The sequence below is a fragment of the Tursiops truncatus genome, chromosome 10, assembly GCF_011762595.2.
Source record: "Tursiops truncatus isolate mTurTru1 chromosome 10, mTurTru1.mat.Y, whole genome shotgun sequence".
Lineage (NCBI taxonomy): Eukaryota > Metazoa > Chordata > Mammalia > Artiodactyla > Delphinidae > Tursiops > Tursiops truncatus.
The window spans coordinates 59,564,071-59,591,252 of NC_047043.1; the positions used below are offsets into that span (position 1 = coordinate 59,564,071).

Consider the following 27,182-nt stretch of genomic DNA (forward strand, 5'->3'; position numbering starts at 1 on the left):
TCGGGAATATCTGTCATAAATATAAACCACTAACACTGCCATCAGCCATCTTCTCAAACATGGACCCACACATTCCCAACCTTTCTTCCTGGTGAGCTTACAGCTCCTTGCTAAAGAAAACTTTAGAAACATAGATCCTCTTGCCCTAAGAAAGTACCTTCTTTCTTGACCCTAATTACTTGAGATTATCTACCTTTCTCCCTCTACAAAATACATACAACCTTTGGGTTCTAGAGAGGAGCTTCTCCAGATATCACTACCTGCTCCCCCAGGCTTCCAGCCTCAGGTTATGAATGGACCCTTGGGATAGTTCAGGTGTTTCAAAATCCAATGTGAATGTTACTTTGGTAATTAGGTTAACGCTCTTAGAACTTAGTTTTGTTGTTAAGAGATCTTTTTGAACCAAATGACTCAAATCTGATAGGTATTTGATTTACTATAAAGTATGACCACCACTTGAGCTGATGTCTCTCACTTTCTCCACTCTCCTCAAACCTGTTTTATGTACTAACGTAGTTTATACAGTTAACGTAGCTTGCGCGACAGAGATGGGTTTTAATATAATATATGCTGAATATAACACTTTTTCATAAATTTGCTTAAAAGGAAAAGTGTAGGAATAATTATCATGACTGTTTGCTAATCTATGTTCTTTTGCTCATCCATACTTTGCATAAACCTTGATCAAAAGTCAAAACACTCAGCTTGGTGGTAGGTGAACTGTTGCCTAAGAGGAAATAAGTAGTCACTGAAATACCCATCAACTAAACCCAAACCTGCAATGTGATGCCAAAGAATACACTCTTCAAGAAATCACTTAGAAAATTACTAACATAAGTATTCTCTCCATGTTTGGGCATTCCCTGGTGGTCCAGTGGTTAGGACTTGGCACTTTCACTGCCAGGGCACGGGTTCAATCCCCTGGTCAGGGAACTGAGATCCCATAAGCCACATGGCACACACACCCCAAAATTTTTGCTCTCAGCCGTGAAAGTGGATTTTGTTGGGCTCCTTTACCCCAGTGGGACCCTTTATCTATATAAAATTAGAAGTCAACATAGACCCTGAAAGCTGCCTTAGTTGACATGGAGGTAGCCTGTCAGCTCCACATCCGTCTCATCTCATAAGGTGGCATCTCCGAGTGCCCCAGGGCTCCACCAACCTCAGTTTGGCAACTTCTAGGTCACAACACAGTAGCAATAAGGTCAAGGTCATGGTTTCAATGGCCACGGAGGCCATAACCAACTTCTTCCATTTACAAACATAAAACACTATGTGGTATGAGATAGATAACAGTTGATACTCAATAGAAAGAAATTTTTATCAGTATTCTTAACCAGCATTCTTGCAAGTGTGTACCTGTGTTACAAATAAGAAGAGTGAGTATGCAAAATCCCTCCAAATTGCAAATATACACCCTACTATTGGGTCAACAGCATCATCTTTGTCTGTTAAAAACACTTCATTTTATTTCAGCAGAGATAGTAAGTACCTGTTAGTGATGTTATTAATGGGGCCGAGACATGTGCTATGGAGTCAGGCAAGACGCTCTCCTGGGAGAATGACTTTCCACATTTCTCTGGTGTTAGAACGAACAGCATGCCCAGATGGACGCTCAGCAAATTACTTTCTCACAGCACAGCCCCATCTCGCTGTGATCTGTCAGCATTTTTGCAGCTTCCCACAGTGAAAGCTTCCGCATGATTCTGTATTCCTTGGGAAGATTAGACTCTGCCTTTTTTTCCTCCAACTCTTACATCTTCCATCTGAGACTATGTGGGTCTCAGATTTAGATCTTAGATTTACATTTAAATGTGAAGTTGTAGGCAACGACTTAGTGGCACAATATTGCCTTGAGCCGTAAATTAATTAATTAATTAATGAAAGTCATCTGGAGACAGGTTTTTTTAAGAAGATTTCAAAGACCTTAGATAAATTGGTTTCTTTATAACCCTCTCCACTGTCCTCATATCTCTGACCCCTGCCGCACCGCCACCACTGCCACTCCCATTTATGAACAGGCCACTTCACCTCCTACTTCAAAAGAAAATCAAAGCCACAGGCAGGAACTGCCTCAGGCTCCTGCAAACCCACAAGAATCTGTGCTCTCCTTTCCTCCTTCCCTGTTTTCCAATGAGAAGGAACCCCTGTTCCATGCCTGATCTCCTTACCTGTGTCCCAGATCCCTCCCGCCAACCTCCTCAGTCCCTGACTCCATCAGTTATCTCCTCCTCCGCCTCTTACACCCACTCCACTGCCTCTTTCCCAGTAGCATTCAACAGGCCCAAGTATCAACTGGGTTCATGGAGCATTCCAGCTATTGCCCCATCCTCTGCCTTCCTTCATGGTCGAGCTTAGTTGAGGGAGTTGCATCTACACGAATTCCTCTCCTCACCTCCCATTGACTCCCAGGGAGGATGCCCTACAAGGTCGCCCTTCAAGGTCGTCGCCCTACGAGATTCCTTGTTGCTAAACACAATAGACACCTTTGACTTCTCAAAAGTATCTAAACTTTTGGAAAATTATTCCTATTTAAAAAATAACAAACAAACATCCATTCAGTCAACAAGCATTTATTGAGTTCTGACTAGTGCTGGGAACTTAGAATGTGGCAGTAAACAGGTATTGGCAACTGTAGAGTTTACATTAGGAGGAGATGGGGACCCAAGCCATAAACAATGAAACATATGAACAAGATAATTCCATAAGGTGATAAGTGCTAGAGTGATGGGATAGAGAGTAACTATGGAAACCACACTGAGTTCCAAAGAAAGCCTCTCTGAAATGATATTTGAGCTGAAGGCACGAGTACAAAGATCTTGGGCCAGAATGTCACAGGTAGAATAAACAGCAAGAACGGAGCCCTGAGGTTGGCACAAGCACTGAATAGATATGACAACATATCGTTTACATGTACAAAAGGAGAGACCAGAAAGAGGCAAGAGAGTGTGCTCTTGCTGGGTAGGGAAAGGGCTTCTGAGCCACAAGTGAAGTGGACCAAGTCTGGAAGAACAATGAGCTTTGTACCCTTTTGGGTTGGGGCCTGGCTCCACCTCCCCTCCACGGGCCTCCTGAGTAGAAGTGTTGGAGGAGTGGAGGAGGGTCTGTTGCCCGCCTCCTCCGCCCTTCAAATCCAACTTTAGAAGCCAATAAGCAAATCAGCCAGCTTAAAACAAGCTGGAAGAGCTCTGGAATGGACCCCGCTGGAGCCTGAAGAGAGACGGATCCCCTCACCCCTCTCCTTTGATCCCTCAACTCTGAGCTGGATAGGGAAAGTAGCCCAAGAGGGGCTCCTACGAGGCCACTGCTGGCTACACAGTGGAACCCAAAGTCAAGGTCAGCCCCTGAAGGGAGTGTGTTAGAGTTCAGTCTTCTCATGATCAGCTTCAGTGGTCAGGGTCCTGGACTTGGAGGGGCTCTCCAGTATTTGTGCCTGGGAGACAAAATGAGCCCAAAGATATTCTCCCAAAGCCAAGTTCCCAAACACACACACACACACACACACACACACACGCACCCCAATCCACAGGAACACAGGTGATCTATGGGTCCTCTGTCTAACCTGGGGGCAATGACCCCCAGCATGTATGTGTGTATAGGGGGTGTGGTAGAACCAGAGTGGAGTGGAGGGTTAGTTCCTGTGACCCTGATCGAGAGCCCATACTCAAGATCAAAGTCCTTTTCCAGAGCCTGGGACTGTAGATAGTGGGAGCAAATCAAAAAGAAGAGATGAGGGCTTCCCTGGTGGCGCAGTGGTTAAGAGTCCGCCTGCCGATGCAGGGGACACAGGTTCGTGCCCCGGTCCGGGAAGATCCCACATGCTGCGGAGCAGCTGGGCCCGTGAGCCATGGCCGCTGAGCCTGCGCATCCAGAGCCTGTGCTCCGCAACGGGAGAGGCCACAGCAGTGAGAGGCCCGCGTACCACAAAAAAAAAAAAAAAAAAAAAGAAGAGATGAGAAGTCAACCCCCAACCCTGGTCCATTATAATTGGCTTCAGACCCCACCACCACAGAATGTACTCAGACGCAGGGAGGGAAGTCTTGGACGGCTTAACTGGCCTAACTCGCTCCTTCCTTGACCTAGTTATCCTCTCCCCAAGGCCAAGTTCCTCTCCTAGTTTTCCTGATTCCTCTACAGTATGTAAAGGGGCTGAGCCAGGGAGAGTGGGGAGGGGGAGGGGAACCAGGCCTCGGCCCTTCTCAGGAATTTGGGGCTCTATGGCCTGTAAACAGCAACTCTCAGAGCAGCCCTCTGGTTCTCTGTAAGTGCTCTGGGGCCATTGCCTGTGTCTTGAGCTGGGGAGGGTGGGACACAGGGGCCATCTTTGCAGCCTTGTCTCCAGGAGCCCTCAGGAGAGGGGAAGTGGGCAGGGCATTGTGCGTGAGCCCAGATTACTCACCCAAGGTTACACATTTTGCAAAGCAATTAGTTCTGGAGTTGAGACTGTCCAGATGGGTTGGTAAGAGGGTTTGCTCTCACCAGGGTAAGGATCAGTTGGAGACACTCACAAATCCCTGTGTGAGGCTGGAGACAGGGGCCTGGGAGTGGGAGAGAGCTCCTTCCTCATGACTTTCCTCTCAGCTCCTGACACAGCACATCGACTGCCTCTGACATGTGGAGTTAGACAGCTCGTACCCTCCCTGGGAATCTCCTTGCATCTCTGGACCATTTGGTAGCCTAATATCGTATTACAAAAGAACTTGGATCTTCCCCAAAGCCAGCTGTGCCTCAGACTGTGAGCTAGTACAGAGGACTGATTAAGGAGGTCAAATGGAAACCAAAGGACACAGGGGGAGAGAGGAACCCAGGTAGAGGATTAATTACAAAGAAAGAGGTCAAAGGTTAAAAGTCAGACTAGGCAACAGGATGCGGGATGGAGGGGACTAGAGGTTGGAAGACAACACGTGGGCTGGCACTGGGGCCATCCTGAGCCAAAGATCCTGGAGGCCTGTGCACATCCTGGGGGAGAAAGGTCTATAGCTGAGACCAAAAGAGCTCTGGAGCCTGAGGGCTGCTGCTGGGACCCACCGCCTGGAGTATAACACACAGACGTGTCCCCTCTCACCTCCAGGCAGGCTGCCCGGTGGCCCCCGCGCCATGGGGACTATGGGCATCGGCTGTGGCTGCATCAGCAGGTGTGTGCCCCTGCATCATATTCAAAGCCAGATAACCTGTCCCGGGGCACGTGGGTTGAGAAGCAGTGAGTCCGGGAGCTGAGGCCGTCCATTCACTTGAAACTCCTCCATCACTTCTTCCGAGGGGTCGGCTTGGTCCTCTTTTTCAATCTGGTTTACAAAGAGAAACATAAAAATCCCCAGCGTTGCTAAGTGATGTGCTCTTTCTCCATGCTCAGTTAATAGAATTATAAATTTATAGACTACCTTTGCGGTTATTACTCTTCTGCTAAACTCAGCCTTAAAATCTCAATTCTGGAAACTTCTCAATCCTGGAACTATCTGGCCAAAATAACATGATAATTTTTTTTTTTCCGGCCTGAGCCTAGGAAAGATATTCTTTAAAATATCTTCTGTTTTTATGTACAGTAAATATTGCTTTTGTTTCCTTTTTGTCTTTCTTTCTTTCTTTTTTTTTTTTTTTAAATATATTTTGGCTGCACCGCACAGCATATGGGATCTTAGTTCCCTGACCAGGGATCGAGTCCGTGCCCCCTGCTGTGGAAGCTCGAATCTTAACCACTGGACCACCAGGGAAGCCGCTGTAACTCCTTTTAATGATTCAAAAAGCCAATTTGGCGAGGACTTAATGTTGTTAAAATATTTTTCTAAAAAGAAAATGTTCTAAGTGAAATAGCAGTTTAAACCATATACAAAAACTAGACATGCAGATCAGAAATGAAAAAATAAAACTGTCTCTATTTACAGACAACATGATTGTCAGTGTAGAAAATCCCAGAGTCTACCCCCCAAAAAAGCTAGAATAAGTGACTTTAGCAAGATCACAGGGTACATGATCAATGTTTTTATATATTGGCAGTGAACAACTGAAATTGAAAAAGTACTATTTTTAATAGTACCTAAAAGCATGAAATACTTAAGTATAAAGCAAACAAAATATGTATGTGATCTGTATGCTGAAAACTTCAAAACAAAAAGGACCTAAATGAATGGGGAGATATAGCATGTACAGTTCTCCCCATGCTGACTTATAAACTTGACATAATCCCATTCAATCCCACCAGGATATATTGTCGAAATTCACACACTGACACTAAAATTTCTATGGAAAAGTGGAGGAACTAGAATAGCCAAAGACAATTTCAAAAATAAAAAACTGTGTTGGAGAATTTACACTAAACTGATTTTAACACTTACTGTAAGGCTATAGTAATCAAGTTGATGAAAGAAAAGATATATAAATTAGTGAAACAGAATAGAAAGTCCAGAAATAAACTCACTCATTATGGTCAACTGATTTTTGACAAAATTGCAAAAGTAATTCAGTGGAGAATCTTTTCAACAAGTTGTGCTGGAACTATTAGATATCCATATGCAAAAAATAATGGAACCTCAATCCATATCTCACACCATTTACCAAAAAATTAACTCAAAATAGATAACATAAATGTGAAACTTAAAATTTTAAATTTCCAGGAGAAAATCTTTGTGATCTTGGGTTAGGCAAAGAACTCTTCCATACAATCCAAAAAGCACACATACAATACAAAAAAACATGATATATAAAAGAAAAAATTGATAAATTGAACTTTGCCAAAGTTTAACACTTTGGTTCTTCACAAGACACTATTAAGAAAATGAGAAAGCAAACCACAGGCTGGGAGAAAATACTTGCAAAACATGTATTTGATAAAGGACTTATATCCAGATATATATTTTTAAACTCTCAAAACACAATAATAATTAAATAACCCACTTTTTTAAGTGGGCAAAAGATTGAGCACACACTTCACCAATAAATGTCTTTGGTGGATGATATATAAGCTCATTAAAAGAACATCATTAGTCAATAGAAAAAAACAAAATTAAAAATACAGTGAGGTACCACAACACACAATATTAGAATGGGTAAAATTTTTAAAGCTGACAGTACCAAATGCTGACAAGAATTCAGAGCATCCTACTTTGCTAGTAGGAATACAACCACTTTGCTAGTAGTGCAACCACTTTGGAAAACAACTTAGCAGTTTTATATTTATTTAAACATACACCTTCCATATGTCCCAGCAATACCAGTTCTAGTTATTTACTCAAAGAAAAGCAAACTTACACTCACATGAATGTTTACAGAAGCTTTATTCATAATTACCAAAAACTGGAAACAACCTAAATATCCTTCAACTCGTGAATGGAAAATTCTGATAGGTTCGTACATACAGTGGAATACTACTCAGCAATAAAAGTGAAAGAACTACTGATTCATGCAACAACAACATGGTTCGATCTCAAATGCATTATGCTAAGTGAAAGAAGCCAGACTCAAAAGGGTACATACTGTATGATTCCATTTATGTGACATTCTAGACAAGACAAAACTATAGGGACAGAAAACAGATCAGTGGTTGTCAGGAGCTTGGGGACTGACTTCAAAGGGGAAGTATGAGGGAAATTTGGAAGTTGATGAAAGTATTCTATATTTTGATTGCGGTGGTGGTTACATGACTCTGTGCATAGAACTGTTTGCTGAAAATGTTGAATTCTACTGCATGCATGTAAACCTGATATATGTATGCGTGCGTGTGTGTGTGTGTGTATGTGCCTTGTGTATTACACAAACATACATGACACTTTTTGTGTCATGGTCTGTGGCTTTCTCCTTTATCCGAATGCAGGTAACTGAACTATGGCTTCCCAAAAGAAAACAGTGCTTAGTGATATAATCACCGTAATCCTGCTTTCCACCCAACTACTACTGCCCTGCTGTGTGTTTTTTCCCAGTAATGCTCAAAACTGCCTGGAAACAGACAGGGTGAAGGCAGATGGTTGGCTTCATACAAGCCTGGAGGTTTTCCCAAGAATATGAGATAGATATTCAAAGGGTAGGGGAATGTAAGGTATTTTTGAGAGAGATTAAAATGTTGGGCCATGGTTTCTAATTTGGAGAGGGAGGAAAGTGAAGAAAGAACGAGTCTGAATAGCCATTTTTCCAAAGAAGACACATATGGTCAACTGGTACATGAAAAGATGCTCAACATCACTAATCATCAGGGAAATGCAAATCAAAACCACAATGAGATATCACCTCACACCTGTTAAAATGTCTATTATCAGAAAGACAAGAAATAGTAAGTGTTGGTGAGGATGTAGAGAAAAGAAAACCCTTGTGCTCTGTTGAGGGGAATGTAAATTGGTGCAGCCACTGTGAAAAACAGTATGGAGGTTCCTCAAAAAATTAAAAATAGAACTACCATATGGTCCAGCAATTCCACTCCTGTGTATTTATGCAAAGAAAATGAAAACATTAACTTTAAAAGATATATGCACCCTCATGTTCATTTCAGCATTATTTATAATAGCCAAGATATGGAAACAAGTGTCCATCAGTGGACAAGTGAATAAAGAAACTGTGAGAGAGAGAGAGAGATATATATATATATATATATATATATATATATATATATATATACATACATACAACGAACCATTATTCATCCATAAAAAAGAATGGAACCTTGCCATCTGCAACAACATGAATGGACCTCGAGGGCATTGTGCTAAGTAACATAAGCCAGGGAAAGATAAACACCATAGGATCTCTTCTATATCTGGAATCTAAATAAACAAACAAATGAAAAACAAGCTCATAGATACAGAGAAGAGAGGCAGGGGTGCAGGGGGAGAGAAATTGGTAAACTGTTTCGATTTGGTTTTTTACTTTGAATAAATTGAATAATTCATAAGGAAATAATTTAAATTAATAAATAAATGATGATAACTTGAAACATTTTTTAAATCAAACTACCAGGGAAGAAAAAAGGAATCTGATGGATGGAGAAGGAAAAGCCAGGGCTCAGAGTACCAGAAGCACCTGGTGAAGTTTAAGAACAGTTGCTGTGGGCACACTTAACAAAGCAAGCTGGAAGAAAAGCAGACGGTTGATGTGGAGTTGGATGATTCCACTGGTGATTTCAGAGACGGCAATTTGTTTCCCTCATTGGAGAATAAACTTAGAAAGAACAGATGGTTCATATGCAGCTCCATCAGGCAGAGCTCAGCAAGCCTTCAGCGCAGCCTCATGGCCTGTTCTAAACCTACCCTAACCTTCTCAGACCTCCAGCTCTTTCATCCTCGGGGTATGACTTGCCTTCATCCTTTTTTAAATGTTTTCAAATTTTTTATTATTTATGTATTTTTTTGGCTGCGAGGCATGTGGGATCTTAGTTCCCCAACCAGGGATCGAACCCACACCCCCTGCACTGGAAGCACAGAGTCTTAACCACTGGACTGCCAGGGAAGTCCCCTTAACGACCATTTAATGGGTCTCTATTTTGCAAAACCAAACGGCTTTTCCTGTTCCCATCAGTGGCCTGTCCCTCCACACGTACTATGAAGGAGCCTTACTTCTCTTACTCTATCCACGATCTCCATCCCCTCTCCTTTGTTTCCAATCTCACCCTCACTTCTGCACCCTTTCCCATCAGCTCTTAATGTACTTTAAGTTATGGTAAAAAAACAAAAAAAATTCTAGAAAGTAGAATTGGCAGGCGTGTGTGTATCTCAAGAGGTTGGAAGTCAGGGTGGGGCTTAGGTTTCCAGTAGGGCTGATTAGAGGGGCTGTGGTGTTATTTGCTGAGGTTGCTGATAAGAGGAAGAGCGAGTGTTCATGGGAAAGAAGTCAAGTGGAGATGAGTTGAGTTTGATAACATCCACGTTGATCTGCTGGGCAATCAAGCCCATATATGAGTTTAATGCCAGGGCTGGAATAAGGTTTACAAGTCATCACCATGCCGGTCACGTTTAAAACCATAAGAAAAGTCTACAAATAACAAATGCTGGAGAGGATGTGGAGAAAAGGGAACACTCCTACACTGTTGGTGGGAATGTTAAGTTGGTACAGCCACTATGGAAAACAGTATGGAGGTTCCTCAGAAAACTAAAAATAGAATTACCATATGATCCAGCAATCCCACCCCTGGGAATATACCTGGACAAAATTATACTTCAGAAAGATACATGCACCCCTATGTTCATAGCAGCACTGTTCACAATAGCCAAAGCATGGAAACAACCAAATGCCCATCGACAGATGAATGGATAAAGAAGATGTGGTGCATATATACAATGGAATACTACTCAGCCATAAAAAAAGAATGAAATAATGCCATTTGCAGCAACATGGATGCAACTAGAGAGTATCATACTAAGTGAAGTAAGTCAGAAAGGGAAATACAAATATCATATGATATCACTTAATGTGGCATCTAAAATACGGCACAAACGAACCTATCTACAAAACATAAACAGACTCATAGACATAGAGAATAGACTTGTGGTTGCCAAGGCGGAGGGGGGAAGGGAGAGGGAGGGACTGGGAGTTGGGGTTGGTGGATGCAAACTATTACATTTAGAATGGATAAACAACAAGATCCTACTGTATAGCACAGGGAACTATACTGAATATCCTGTTATAAACCATAATGGAAAAGAATATTAAAAATGTGTATATATATTTACAACTGAAAAAAACCCATAAAACCATAAGAGACTCTGTAATGGCCTATATGGGAAAAGAATCTAAAAAAGAGGGGATATATGTATATGTATAACTGATTCACTTTGCTGTGCAGCAGAAACAAACGCAACATTGTAAATCAAGTATACTCTAATAAAAATTTTAAAAATAAATAATTAAAAAAAAAAAACAGAAGGCAAAATCAAGGAGAGGGCTCAGAATAAAACCCTAGAGGATCCCAAGGTGAAGTGTTGCCAGAAAAGGAAGGACTCATAAAGAAGACCAAGATGGAAAAATCAAGGGAAGTGGAAGGGCTAGTTTACCCAATCCTGCACAAAGAAAGAGAGTTCTCTCTGGTTTTCTGGAAGGTGAAAATGCAGAATGTACCTCTTGGCATCAGGAAGACAAAAGGAGGACAAGTCACATAGAAAGTGTCTGGAATAAGTTTGGGTGTGCAGACCTGAAAAGCAGGCAGACTACCTCTATCTAAGAGCCTGAAACTTAGCAGCTGGCCCCGGAGCCTGGGTCTGTTAGCGCATACTCTCGGACCCCTCACAGTAATTGCTCATGGGTTGGCGCTCTTCTGAAGTAAATCCTAGCTGGTCAAGTATGTAAATGTTTATAATTGCATTTTCCTTTGGCAGTCCTGGTCATTGCGAACAAACCGAAAACTATATACAGGTGCGACCACTGACTGTGGGCTAACTCCCGAGCTCAGGGTTGTTACTCAGGGGAACAGCAGCATCACTGAGAGATGGGCCACTCATAAATACCATCTGAGCAGCGGGACCAGGGGCATACATCATCCCCCCTGATTGCCCAGAGTTTGGTGCAGTGCTGTACACGTGGTCTCGATGACCAGGCTTGAAAATACATGTGGAAATAGATTGGGCCTCCAGGCTTCTTGTGTGCAGGGCGCAGTTTGTACAAGACAACGCTGTGAAAGAACACATCAAAGGCACACACAGTACTGCTCACATATGTGTGACTGGCCCCAAATTAGTCACTCAAAGCCGCAGCCACAGAAGTTTTCAGAAAACCACAGATCTTAGCTCCTGAAAGCAGAGCACCAAGGAGCCAGAAGAGTCTCAGCTCCGGAAACACGTCTTAACCCTAAAGGCCAGGATGACCTGTGAAATACTAAAACCTTGAAGAACTGAGAGTAAAACAAACTAAAAGGGAGATGCCATGGTTTCTTTCCATCAAATATGAGAATGCTGGCATGTTCAATCAGGATGCAAGGAATCATACCTATTGGATCCTAAGATTTAAATATTCACTGGTTTTTGAAAAGATGTATCCAAGGGAATTACTAAGGACACAAAAGTCCTTTGTCAAAATTGTTTGACCTCAAAGGGTCAGACCTCAAGAATGGCACCATTTCAGAAAGCAAGCCTGCTTCAGGAAAACTTTTTTGACCCTTTCTTCACATGTAATTTAGTAGCTCTGCTTGAGAGTGAATTTCTTCCCATTAATCTTCCTCCCACCCCTTTGATTTAGGACAGTCACTTAGTGTCAATAGAGTATGTATGCATAGCGCATACAGCATGGCGAAGCAATGTCTCTAATGCATTACCTTAGGACCTTGGGGAACCTGAGAAGGGAGAATGAGTATCGTAGGAAGGGCTCAGATGGTGCATCTGTGATGTCGTGGGACATTATGAATGGAGCCTGTCAGGTCCCTTGGTCCCAGGGAAGGGACGACAGCTGAGGAGGCAGTGACAGACTATAGAGGTGTCTTCCCTGATACCCACCGAGGATAGTTAACTGAGGGAGTCAAAATACACCAACACTAAAATATCTCTTGAGTTTAAGTGAATTCAGCAAGGCTGAATCCAGACAAATCTGTGGCTCAGATGAAATTGGCTTTCATTGTCTTCCATCTCCTTTCCATGTCCTGGTTCATTCAACTCCCGGCCACCCAAATAGCCATCACATAGCTCACTGGAGATTGTGGGCTTGAAGCCACCACCATAGATGTCATGCCTCATATACAATTAATTTCCTCTGCTCTGTACATTTCCTAACCACTTCCATATTTCAAAGCTCACCTGTCCTAGGACCTTATTACTCAGGCCCCTCAGGAAGGCATACATTAACAACCAGATAACTTGATGCACAACTTCCTATTACAGTTTTAGTGACTTACCAGTCACTCACCAGTCTGTTACTTCCTTCCCAAATTAACCTCACCTGATCTACACTGGGGGTGGGTTGGTTGCTTGTTGACAGTGCAGATCCCTAGAACCTCACAAGTGACCCAAGGAATTAGGTTCTCTGGGAGCATTTTAACATGCTCCCCAGTTGATTCTTCTACATACTAAATCTGTAAACATCATGAGACATGCATGCACTATTATGTGCTATGCAGGTTCTGAGCATCAGAGTACTTATGAGAATCCCAAATACAGTTTATATCCATTGTTAACTTATAAAACAGGTTCATTTTCAAATACTAAAAGGACTAAAGAGTTGGCCTGCCGTGCGTGTGGACAGAGAGTATAAGGGAAGTCTCTTTACCTTCTGCTCAACTATGATATGAACCTAAAACTGCTCTGAAAAGTAAAGTCTATTAAAAAAAACAAAAAAAAAAACAGGCTGACCTTCCCAAGATGGAGCTGATGAACATATGCTGTTTGGTTCACTTATTCTCTCTACAGGCATCATCCCCTTTTATCCTCTACTTATTCTAACCTAACTTCTTCGAAGCCCCAGACAGGCAGAATCATTCTCCAGGCTTCCATAGCCCAATGCACATACTGATTATGAGAGTATTAGAGCGTTTAACCCTACACTGTGACTAACTATTCTCTTGTTTGGTTCTGGTGGATCACAAACAACCTGGCTTGTTCTGGCCACGTTCCCATCCCCCAGCATAGTATGTGGAACTCTATACATATGCAATCAAGATTGTTGAATGAATGAATGAACGATCTTGCCACTGAAGTTAACATCAGATGAAGTGTGTTGGGAGGAGGGGTGGATGAACTGGCTGAACCTCTCCTTTTGCACATACACAGATACCCCTTAGAGCCACCATTCCTTCTCTCTCTGAGGGACAGGAATCGAGGACCTCATTTATTCAATCTGTTACTGTGGTCCATACTCTGAATTTATAAATTAATCACTTCCAGTCCTACTAGACAAAGGAAGCAACTGGTGCTGCCATCTGAAGTATTGTACCAGCAGTGGCTATGTGGAAAACAGAAGCCACACTAGGAGTTTCAAACAAGGGGATTTAATGCAGGGAACTGATTACACAGGTTTGGTAAGGCTGAAGGAGGGCCACTGAGATAACCTATTGTTAGTAAACACAGGAAGCAGCTACTAACCTTAGGGCTGGGGAGCAAAAGGGAAGAGGTGGTGTTACCAGAACCTAGAGGCTTTGTTGGGGGACCCCCCACGGCTGGTGCCTGGCCCTTTCTGGGGGCTGCTGCGCGGCTGCTTCTTGGCCTTCTGAGGGGAACGCTGCTTGGCTGGTGGAGGTCGGACTTCTGGGCGGGGGCGTGGCTGACGTTCGGACCTCGGAGGGGACCGTGGCTTGGCTGGTGCTCTGACCACCGCGGGGGGTGCAGCTGGCTGGCGCTTGGGCCTCTGAGGGGACGTTGCGCGGCGGCTGGTGCTGAGAGGGCCAAAAGAAGCTGGAGGCTGGAGCAATGGCTCTCCTCTGTTGCTTTAAGGGATGCTGACAGGAGCTGGAAATAGGAAGGCAGCCCTGCTCCTCCCCCCGCCCCACCTTCCAGTCTCCCTCCAGTACCTTCCAATGCCTGAGCCTAACGGGGGAGCCGACTGTCAGGGGATTGGGGGAAGCGCAGTTTGCAGAGCCTCAGCCCCAGCATCGCAGAGTAGAGCAGGAAGGGGGAACTCAGAGCTGAGAGACAGAGGCCAACGCCCAGCCCAGGCGCCAGGTGGCAGCGCAGAGCACTCACCTGGTCTTCTGGCAGGCACAGCAGATCCAGTCCTCCTCTTTCTTCTGGTAGAAGCAGCCACTTTTACAGATGCTATACTTGCGGTCCACAATCTCGCGTTTGGAGTTGAGGAAGGTGAACGGCGGGCAGCAATGTATGCTGAAGTGCTCCGAGAACTTCTGGTTCTTGGAGAGTCTGGGGCCCTCCTTAACCACTTTCTGACTCATCTCACTGGAAATCAGTGATGCCGGGGGGGGAGGTGGGGAGACATAAAACAGCACATTCATGTGAGGGAGCTTTCTACTCAAGGAACCCACTCCCTGCTACTCCCATGGTCCAAGTTAACATTCAGGGCTATCCTCCATCCTGAATCTGGAAGGTCAATTTCCTGCCCAGCTCTATGGAAATGAACTCAATTAGGAGTTTGTTCTTTTTTTAAAATTTACATACAATTTTTAAAGGTTACACTCCATTTACAGCTATTACAAAATATTGGCTATATTCCCCGTGTTGTACAAATACATCCCTGTAGCCTATCTTACACCTAAGAGTTTGTACCTAGGCAATATAAGGGAAGAGTTTGTTAATTTTTATTTTTAAATCATGTTTTCTGAAAATGGACTCTTTTTTCCCTTATTTATTAGCCACCCACTTAGGACAGGAAAAAATATTACAAAGCCAAACACATCTATGGCAAAATAATATTCTAGATTTAGGAATGGCCGTTTCTCTAAAAAACCAAGAAAGCTTTGTTATTGAAAGCATAATCTCTATTCATACAATGAAATACTACACCAGAATGAGAAAGAACAGACTGTAAGACACAGGTCAACATGTTTGAATCTCACAAACATAATGTCGAACAAAAGAAGCCAAACACAAAGGAATACACGCTATATGATTTAATTTATATGAGGTTCAAAAACAGGCAAAACTAGTCTAGTACATGGTGCTAGAAATCAGAACATAGTTGTATTTGGAAGAGGTGGGGTCTGACTAAGAAGAGGCAGGAGGGAGCCTGCTGGGGGCGGAAAATGTTCTGGATCTTGATCTGGGAGATGACTGCACAGGTGTATACATATGTAAAAATACAGTGAGCTCTACACTTAATTTTTGTGCATTTTACTGTTTACCTCAGTTAAAAAGGAAAAGTAAGAGGAGGAAGAGGAGAGACTAGAGAGTTTTGATTCTTGAAATATTCTGAAAGGGGGGCAAAAACTTAATTACTACAACATCCTTTGTGGAAACGTGACACATGCAGAGATAGTCCTACCTAACACTCCAAAACGCTGAAGCACACAGAGTAATTAAATGACTATTAACCAACAAGAGTCTACAAATATACACAGGTAATGTGCATATACCGGCCACTGAGAATGTCCCCCCCTCAACAAACTCAAGGTCAAGTTGTACACACAGACGTGCAGTATACAATTACAAGACACGGTGACATCGACCAACAGAAGTATGTACAAAGATAAAGGAAACCATGAAAAGGGGATAGATTCTTTGAAGACAGAGAAGATGATCTGGGTTTTAAGGATGAATACATTAAAAACAACTAAGTTATTCTGAGGGGATATTTTGATTTTTTGTTGGTTGGTTGGTTTCTATTGTTTTTTATTGAAGTATAGTTGATTTATAATGTTGTGTAACTTTTTTGTTTTTTGATAGGGTTGTCTTCTGCTACAGATAGAAGTGAGGGCTGAGGAGCAAGTTGAGTGTAGTTATGAGAAGAAAATACAACCTTTTGCACCTCAGTCTGTAGAGTCCATATTAGGTGTTACACCTGTTATGTTGCAAATCCTGTTTCCCAATGTTTCACCTGCTTTTATCATGCAAAAAATTAATTTTTATGTAATTAAGTTTCCTAGTTCTTACTCAGGGTTTTATATTTGAGTTCAGAAAGTCCTCCCTACTTCAGAAGCTCTTAATCATACTCATAAATATCCCATTTTGAAAGAGAATCCTCTCTGAATCTCACTTTCATGTCTCTTTTCCTCTCTATAACTCCTCACTTTTATAGACAATGTTCTTGAGAAGTTATCAACACTCTCTTTCTCCATTTCCACGTCTCCTCCCCCTCAGTGCACTCCAATCTGGCTTCTGTTACTACCTCCCAAAGACACGTGTTTCTCATAAAGACCTCCATGCTGCCAGACTAGCGTCTTCTTGCTCGATCTCTCCATGTAAATGCTTCCCTGTCCTGTCACTCCATGTTCTCCTAGATTCCCTCCTCCATCTCTAGCCCTTCTGTCTCAGTTTCTCTTATAGGCTCATCTGCTTTATCCAAAACTTTTAATGTTAGAGTTCTTCAAGGTATAATAAATACTAAATTATTAATAGGGTTACCTTCAAGCATCCACTTCAGCATTTATGATATGTTAGGTTGTGCCAGACACAGTGCTCAGGCTCTGTAGGGGATGCAAAGCTGAATCATGTTTAGTCCCATCCTCAAGAAAAGTATCCACCAGCTGGGAAGATGGGCAAGGATGCCCATGGTGTACTCATGGCCACAAAACCTACCTATTGACCCCAAACACGTACAAGTCTCTGAGGAGACTGAGGGGATGGATCAGCTAAACACCCTGCTGACATCTTGTAGATGGAGGAATGTTGCATAAATGTTAGTAAGTGCAATACAAGGAAGGGATGCTGTGGAACATGAGAATGTGCTGAGACAATGGCACGGAGAGTCCACAAGAGCGGGGCCATACATTGGGCTGGGGAAGCAGGTAAAACATGGGTAGAAACATCTGGCCCTGAGATTTGGACAGCAGAGATAAGGGTTTGTGGAGGACTGGGAACAGTTGATTCCTAAGCAAAGATACAGAAGGGTGAATTGCAGTCCACCTGAGAGCCCACCCGGTCTTCAGGGCAGTGTGGGAGAGGTGACAGTGCCAGGACACAGGTGATGAGGTAACACAGGAGCTACCCATCACTGCGAAGGATCTAGCCCTTGTGACTGGGAGTGTGGTCATGCCATCAGCTGATCAGGAGTCTGAATAGATGAGAGGGAGGGAGATCATCTCATTGGTCTGGGATATCATGAATTTAAGGCGCTCATGACATCCATGTGGAAATGGGCATCCAAAACTCAGGAGCTAGAGCTGTCGGCTCGAGGGTCCTTCACCTCATGGAAGAGGCACAACCTTGGGAGTGGATGTACTGGGTGTGAGCTGAGCGAGGAGCCAGGCCAGGGAAGGCTCCCAGGAGGAGTAGTGGGCCTACCTTCAAGCTCCAGGAAGAAGAGCTAGGGAAGAAGGAGCAGCAGGGGCAGCCAGGGAGGTGGGAGGAGTAGCAGACTCTTAGAAGAGAAATCTGCAAATTTGCAGGAGGAGGAGATGGTCAGCAGTATATATATAAAAAAAACAAACAAACAAAAAAACGCTTTGTACAAACAAACATTTTTAGACCAATGAGAAACTAAAATTGATTTTTAGGATCTGATTCATTGCAATTACGACCCTAAAGATCTGCTGAAGCCCTACCAAACCCTGCACATGTGGCAAAGTCCAGCTCAAGTTTCTGCTCCCGTGGGAAATAATGAAATGAAACACTCCAGGACTAAGCAGCAGGAGTCATTTCTTTAGGCTCCCGGCACATGGAGATGATGTTACTCAGTTTCACAGGCAACTCAGACATCCCTAATTCCTCCAGCCTTCTGGGGTCATCTTTCCCCAGATTGTTCAGGCACTCATCACAAATAACAGAAAATCTAGCACTTGCCCCAAATTTTTATGAATGACCGGCATGGGGTAAGAGGGAGATTTTAAGTCTCCTGTGACTCTAAATTTCTGCTCTGACTGAATTCTCAATTCCCACCCACCTGACAAGATGCCTGGGCCCCCTCTATGCCTATCTAGACCCCCTCCCAGCCATCTCTTCCCCAGCACGTCAGGGGAAAGTTCTCAAAGTATTCCCTGGCAACTCTCCTTACTCTCCGCCTTCGCCCACCGTGTCCAGCAGGGAGCAGCCTAACCGCTTGCTACTCATCACATGTGTTCCTAATGGAGAAGCGGTTCTCTGCCCTGGACCCCTGACATTCTTCTAGATTAACCAACTGAAAATTCACCCAGCTTTAACATAGCATTTCCCCCCTTCCTTTAGTAAAATGTTAACAGTCAGTGGAAAGGCTCTGGCTACTATTGCCTGTGGTAGCAGAAGTACCGCGTTTAGCTTGGGGTACATTGTAATTGGTTATATATACTCCCCTCCAACTCTGCCCCACACCATGCCCCAGTTTAGAAATGCTAAGGTCCACATGCTGAGCCATAGCAACGTACACACGAGCCATCCTTTCCCACCATACCAGGCTTCCTAGTAAATTAGTTGTAACTACAGGCAAATAACTAACGGCAGAAGAAATAATTCACATTTCCTGATGCCCTATTATCTGGTGGTTCTTTTATATACTTTACCTCATTTTTCTAATATGGCATTATCATCAACAAACTTAAGATGAGATAAGCAAGGAATATGACCAAGTTCAAAGAGCCAGTAAGAGGCGAACAGGGATTTGAACCCAGGTCCCTGTGACTCCAGCATCTGGTGCCGTCTGACCAGGCTCAACATGGTCTGAGTTCCCTGTGCTCAGCCCTCCTCTCTAGGGAGCAGGTGTCCAGGCGATGGGACCAGCCTGGACTTTGGGGAACTGGAGTTGGGTCCAAGGAGGGAATAAGGCTGCAGAAGTGCATGGGTCCATGTCCCAGGGTGAAAAAGACTGAAAGTTGGGGAAACAGCTCCCTGAAGAAAGGAATGGTAGAGGATGGCGTGTGGAGACATCAGGACAGTGCGGTGGCCAGCACCTCCTGCCAGAGCACAGAGGCTCACAGTGGGGGGGCTGCACTGTAAACTCAGGCAGGGTCGCGAGGGGAGTGTGACCCATGGGTGCTTCCTCTGTCCCTCCCTCACCAGTCCTTAGTAGGTTTTAAGACCTTATTCACTGTTGAGAATTTAAAAACTTGGATGAAGGAAAATGATAAAAATTCCTAAATTCTTATCTCATAGTTAACCACGTAAAAATATTTGAACGTATTTTTTGCCTTGAGAATATTTACATGTAAATATATAGTTAATAAAAAGTCAGACCATACCTTACATACTTTTCAAATTATATACTTGGAAAAATCATTCATTTTTTAAATAAAGTTTTATAGATGTAGACATAATGTCACTCATAGCATTTTCCTATAGCTTTTAAAATCTGTGATAAATTTATACGTGCAGCCCCCTTTATGGTTTATATCATGTATTTGCATCTTCTCTCATGTTCTTGATTAATCTTGCCAGAACTTATCCACTTTACAATTCTTTTCAAAAACAAGCTTTTGGGTTTCCTGCTTGTCTTTGTTCTTTTTTTTCCTAGTCCATTAATTTCTGAGTGCATTTATTATTTCTTCTTTTCAGTTTTCTTTAGGCTTATGTTCTTGTGCTTTTTACGTATTCTTGAGACAAACTCTTCTCACATATGCATTTATGACTATAACTTTTTCATACGACTTCAGCTGAATACCACAATATTAACATAAAATTTTCATTTTCTCTTCATTTTAAATATGAATGAGTTCTTCTTTGATTCATCAATTCCTTTTAAAAATCTGTTGTAAAATTTCCAAGTGTATGAAGTTATTTTTATTACATTGACTTCTGATTTTAAGGCATTCTGGTCAGAGAGTGGTCTGTATGATAATGACTCTGATATTGGTTGAGCTTCATGTTTCACAGTTAACGTTTTTAAATGTTCCATGTGTGCTTTGAAAGACTGTGTATTTCCAGAAACAATTTGGAATTATCTACGGAAGATAAGAATGTGAACAAGCTACAATCTAGCAGTTTATTCTTGGGCACAAACTACAGTCTAGCGATTTATTTTTGGATCATAGCTCAACCTTGCAGATAAAGCCACTTGGTGGAGCACAAAGCTGGAGGAGCCTGAATCCTTGATGACAGAGGTTCTAGGCCTGGATCCTTGAACACTGACCACGTTTTACAGGAGAAACAAACTTACACCCTGTTTAAACCACTGTTATTTCAGCTACAAACAGTCAAATACAATTCTGAATTAATATACTCAGTTTTCTCACCTAAAAGAGGGTGTCTGCCTCAGTTTGGGTGCTATAAAAAATACCATAAATTGGGCAGTTTGTGAATAACAGAAATTTATTTCTTATAGTCTGGAGGCTGTGGAGTCCCAGATGAAGGTGTTGGCAGATTCTGTGTCTGGTGAGAGCCCACTTCCTGGTTCATAGATGATGGAATGAGTGAGGGAGCTCTCTGGGGTCTCTGTAATAAGGGCACTAATCCCATTCATGAGGTCTCCACCCTCATAACCTAATCACCTCCCAAAGGTCCCACCTCCAACTACCATCACACTGGGGATTAGATTTCAACATATGAATTTTGGGAGACACAAGCATTCAGTCCATAACAGGGGAATAAAAAATAATAATAACATTTAACTCATAGGGGTTTTGATAGTATTAAATAAAATAAAGTAGGTGAAGAACCTAGCACTACCAAATACAAATAACTTGCTTCATAAACTCCATTTTCCTTTCACTAAGAATTCATTCAAATTCATTTGACCTAATTCTACTGACTTCTTCAGACACACTTTTTATGTATCTCACATGACATTTAATTTAAGCATTAATTAAATGCTTAATGAAGTAAAGACATCATTATTTACTTTCGTGGCTAAAAACAAATCATTATAAACACTACATGATGTTTTCACAAACTATACTACCTAATTGCAAAGCAAATATCATTATAAACTGTCTATCAGAATGAGGAGAAGAAAAGTGACTGAACTTGAAACTGTAAAGTATAATTTCTTCTAGGCTTTCCAGATGTCTCCATATACTCCAAAACTACAGAGGAGGGGAAAGTGAGGCAGGTATTTGAAGAAGGAGAAAAAGGAAGTGAAGGAGAGGAACCAAAGGGAGAACAAGAACCTCCCCTCACTATTTATTGTGCACCTACTATGCTCCAGATGCTTTATATCTGTCATTTTTAATTCTCAATATAACCCTCCAGGTAGTCCCTACTGTCCACATGTTAGAGATGAGGAAATTGAAACCTGAAGAAGTTATGTAAACTCACCAAAATCATATAGTAATGATAATAATAATAATAGAAAACTCATAATCGCCAGTATGATTACTAACTACCCAATATCTGCCCTGCCCTTCAATAACAAACCCTGATTTTGTTTGGCAGCATGATATGCCCAGTTAAATATATACAACTCCCTATGTGACCACATTCTGGCCAAGGAGATGCAGGCAAAAGTCCATGGGGAAGATTACTTTTTTTCAATAATAAGGCTTTTATTCAAGGAGGGACTCTCCCCTGGTGAGTACATCCAGCCCAACCCAGCTTTTCCTGGCCCCCAAGAGGCAGGATTATTTCAGCCTTTGGACCTTGAGCCTTAGGGCTCCTTCCGCCTACTTCCTTCCCACCAACAGTTACACAGCAAATGCTTCTAACACCTTGGGGCTCAGCCCAAAGCCAAGTCACTTCCTGGGGAGACTTTCCAGACCCTTCCCTTCCCCCAAGGAGAAATGATCACTCCTCCCTCTTTTGTGCCCTGGCCTTGTGTGCTGTATATAATTCTAAGAGAGCATCTGGAACCTGTAGGGTTGCCCTTAAGTGTTCTGCCCTCAGAGCTTTGTTTGACGCCTAATTCAGAACAGGTGTTCAGTAGATGCTTGAGTAAGGAGAGCATGAACAAAGGATGCCTCTCACAATGGCTGCAGGAGCCCTCAGCCTGTCGCTGCCTGTCCCCAGATGCTCTTTAGCAGTCCCACTAACTCAGGCAACAGAATCTGATGAATGAAAAAGGCAACACAGGAAGGGACTTTTCTAACTGATCTTGAAAGTTATAAAACTGGGCTCTTTAGGAAAAAATAAGAGGCTTTGTGAACCCACTACACTTTTTTGTTTCTTTTTTTTAAAATTAATTTTATTGAAGTATAGTTGATTTACTATACTATATTTACTATACTATACTATAGTGTTAATTTCTGCTGTACAGCAAAGTGATTGTTATACGTATATATTCTTTTTCATATTCTTTTCCATTATGGTTTATCACAGGATATTGAATATAGTTCCCTGTGCTATACAATAGGACCTTGTTGTTTATCTATCCTGTATACCATAGTTTGCATCTGCTAATCCCAAACTCCCAATCCTTCCCTCCCTCACTGCCGCCCCCTTGGCAACCACAAGTCTGTTCTCTATGTCTGTGAGTCTGTTTCCATTTCGTAGATAAGTTCATTTGTGTCATATTTTAGATTCCACATGTAAGTGATAATCATATGGTATTTGTCTTTCTCTTTCTCACTTACTTCACTTAGTATAATAATCTCTAGGTCCACCCATGTTGCTGCAAATGGCATTATTTCGTTCTTTTTTATGGCTGAGTAATATTCCATTGTATATAGGTACCACATCTTCTTTATCCATTCATCTGTCAATGGGCATTTAGGTTGTTTCCATGTCTTGGCTACTGTAAATAGTGCTGCTTATGAACATAGGTGTGCATGTATCTTTTTGAATTATAGTTTTGTCTGGGTATATGCCCAGGAGTGGGATTGCTGGATCATTTGGTAATTCTATTTTTAGTTTTTTGAGGAACCTCCGTACTGTTTTCCACAGTGGCTGCACCAATTTACATTCCCACCAACAGTGCAAGAGGGTTCCATGTTCTCCACACCCTCTCCAGCATTTATTATTTATAGACTTCTTAATAATGGCCATTCTGATTGGTTGTGAGCCCACTATAACTTTTTAATTCATGCAAATTAATTAACAAGCTTAAATCAATTACATATTCTAGAGATGGCACTAGCATCTCTACGTACCTACCAATGTCATAGGTATCTTTAAACACACTCTCACTATTCCCTAAGGAGACTGCAGGTGGAAATGAGAACTGTGAACATAAAACGGATTTTCTTCCTTCCATCCAGACTTCCTTCCCTTCTACCATCTTTTTTAAAAGGCAGTTGGGGTGTGGGGTAATTATTTAATAGAAGCAGCATGTGGCCCTTAGTCCCAGGTGGTCCTCTGGAAAGAAAGACAGTGCAAGTTGTAAGTTGCCATGCTACATCTCCATGGGGTCACGGGAAGTCAGACATGGAAATGGGTACAGGCTCTACCAAGTGAAGGGTGGATGCAGGTCAGTATTTGGAAGACAGTACATTTCTCCAATTCTTGTCAATCAGATCCCTCAGAACCATGAGCAAAGGCTGCCCTTGTCTTGTGATTAGAGAACTCAACATGGGAAGGACAGGAGGCAACTGACTACCTAGGGCCTGAACCCTCTGTGAGAACAATATTCTGGCTTCAGAGATCAAAACTCCAAAGGAGGACAGTGATCAGTCCCAAGATCTCTTAAAACGTTACATGGATTAAGGAAGGGGTGGTTTAATATATACTTGGGAAAAAATTTTTAAGTTAATAAAGCAAGAAATTTCAGATTTATTAAAATTCAGCTCAGTTGTACCAAAGAAAAAATCACATAACTTTTTCATTGCTCTATAATTGTATAATTGATACAATACTACAAGAAAGGAGAAGGGACAGGGCAGGAGAACCTCTGAATTCATACTGCCTCGATTGTTTCTGGCATAAACTGTTTCTTGCTAATAAGTAGTCAGTTAAAGTTCAGCTCCTTATCAGGACTATTCCTTACCTCCCTCTATGCCTTCTCAAGGTGGAAAAGAGTATGGGGAAGCCAAGAGTCCTCGTGGCAATGAGGGAAGGAGTGGCTGGTCTTTGTGGTGTCCTTCTCTGCCGGACTCTGCCATAGGTACCTTGTCTGGTCTCACCGGCCCCTTGGCATGAATGACACATGTTACTGCTGACCACTTGACCCACCAAAGCCACCAGTCATCAGGGCCCCTACCCAGCAGCCTCCTATTCTGGTCCAGGTGTCCTCTCAGCTCCTCAAAATTGCTAAAGGTCAGAGTAGAGAGTGAGCAGGAAAGGAAGCCCAGCAATGAACAGGACATGAAGATAGATTGAACGTAGGCAGGAAGGAAGGACAAACAGGATTTCTCCAAGAGAAATTAAGGTAGATGATGAATCATTTTGCTAAGATGGGAACAGGTTTAGGGATGGGGAAGGGGAAGAGTCAAATATTTAGTCTGAGGCGTGTTCAGTTTGAGAAACTTATGAAGCCTCCAAGCAGCTGTGAAAGGAAGTAATTGGCCACATGGGTCAGGAGATTTCGAGAGAGAGAGAGGATGAGAAATAAATTTAAGTGTATTTGACATACAGATGAGATTTACAGCCAAGGGAACACAGGAGAACAGCCAGGGAGAAAGAGAGTATAAGAAATGGAAAAGAATAACTAGAAAAAAATTTATTCACAGTAGCAACAAAAATCTTTAGATACCTAGAAATAAAGCAGTAATTAATATGTGTAAATTCTTGTGGGGAAAAAATTCAATTCCCATTCTTGATAAGTACCCTTAGCATAGTGTTAAGGGAAAGGGATGTCCTTAACATTATAAAGAGCTAGCTACCAAAATATCCACAATCACAGCTTACTGCTGGTGAAATCTTAGAAACATTTTCATCCAAATCAGACACCCCAAGAAGGATGCTGTCATTACTATTCAACATGGCACCCGAAATCCTAACCGGTACAAAATACAAAATAAAACAAAACAAAAAACCGTGAGACTCCACAAGCTGTTAGAACTTAAAGAAAGTCCAGTGAGATTTCTGGACCCAAGATCAATGCGCCAAAATCAAAATCATTTCTGTAGGTCAAGAGGATCCAGTTTGAAAATGTAAAAGTAAAAGAAGCCATTCACACTGACTACAAAACCATAGGACACCTACAGGTAGAAGTATATCTGATAAAGGAATCGCAAGACTTTCATGAAGAAATTTGCAAATCCTTTTGAAGGCTGCAAAAGAAATAGCCAATATCCTAAGTATGCTATCTCTTAATCTATAAATTTAATGCAATTCCAATAAATATAGCAGATTTTCATGTAATTAACAAGATGATTTCATGGTTCTTATGGAAGTATAAAGGACCAAGACGAGCCAAGACAGTTTTGAATAAGAATAGGGTTTTGCCCTACCAAGTATCAACGCTCATCATAAACTATACTAATTAAGACAGTAGAGTATTGGCTTGAGAATAGACCAATAAATCAATGGAACAGAATAGAGAGCCCAGAAACAGACCCACATATGTATGGAAGCATGGTTCATAACAGAGGGGGCATTTTTTTTGTAAATGGAAAATGGTTTAACTACTCAAAAGGGAGACAAAATGAAGTAGACAAAAGACCCCAACAAGAAAAATGATAGCAAACATGTCATGAGATGGAAGCCAAACACTATTCAAGGGCTTTATGTATTTAACTCACTGAATTCTCACGACCTCACAATAGCCCCGCTTTGCAAATGAGTAAGCTGAGATACAGAGAAGTCAGATAACCCACCCAAGGACACAGAGCTAGAACATGGGAGCCCCAGGATTCCAACCAAGGTAGGCTAGTCTGTATTCCTAATCCTGACAGTATGCAGCTTCACGTGACACTCAGCACACGTGAAGAGGAGGGAAGCAAAGATTATGATTTTATAGAATAAAAGATACCACTGTGGTTACAAGTTAAAAGACCTGTGCCAGTATAGAAGAAAATGTATGAATACATAAAAGTATAAAGTTTTAATAATCAGAAGGTTTAAGAAAAAACAAGCTACAAATATTTTTAAATGGGCAAATAATAGAAAGAGACGAATCTTTAAAAGCTAGTAATCGTATACAAATACGTTTAATTCTGTAGGGCTCAAGGAAAGAGACAATAGCAGCAAGGGAATGTCAATTCACGCCCCTTCTGACTGGCCTGAAAAGGGGGTGAGGGGATAACGTTGCTGAAGGAGGGGGAAAGGCAGCCGATCAGAGCGCAGGGAGGGGCACAGGGGCTGGTGCATTCAGTGTTCAAGGCACTGTCCCAGGCTGCCACGGGGCACGCTTTCTGCAGGTGAGGAATGCACTTGGGTGCTTTGTTGAGGAGCTGTTTCTGGAATAAAAAACTGAGGCTTCAAAAGTTCCACTGCAGGCCCAGGCTTCTTTCACGTAGCCCTACCACATCCTACCAAAGGCTGCACAGCCCCAAATCCTCTGCTGTGAAAACCACTATCACTGAGGAGCAAATTCATTCCACATTCACCACCTCCCTTAGAGATCTTGAATAGCTTCTTAAACCTTGCTAATTCTCTCTCAGATCGGGGCTAATGCTTTCCCCTGAGAGTAGATTTACACAGTAAAAGACAATGGCTTCCGTGTTGATTGGTCCACAGGATGTCTCTAAGGGTGGCTTTATCCATTTGTACTCATTTATTCATTTGTCTCCTTGGCAACCAAATTGTTTACGACTAATTGAATGTTGCACAGTAGATTCTTGTTGAGAAACCAGTTCCCCCCGGTAATGGAAAGCTTCATACAGATATTTATTTTGAATCAGAGTGCTTTTCCACAGAGAGCATCATCTTGCCAAGCTCCAGCACTGATTTGGGGAGCTGCTGAAGCTATGAAAACATAATAGCATAAGAGGATACTGTTGTCTTGAAGTTGGCAACTCATTTGGC

At 42.3% G+C, this 27,182-nt stretch overlaps 1 protein-coding gene across 1 annotated transcript; it reads right to left on the bottom strand.

Annotated features, from left to right (window-relative positions):
* Positions 1-14,013: 14,013 nt before the first annotated feature.
* On the bottom strand, positions 14,014-14,782 carry MOBP (myelin associated oligodendrocyte basic protein). The gene is given in 3 exon segments (XM_019946988.2): positions 14,014-14,322; positions 14,324-14,342; positions 14,577-14,782. Coding segments are annotated over 3 exon segments (534 nt in total).
* Positions 14,783-27,182: the final 12,400 nt, after the last annotated feature.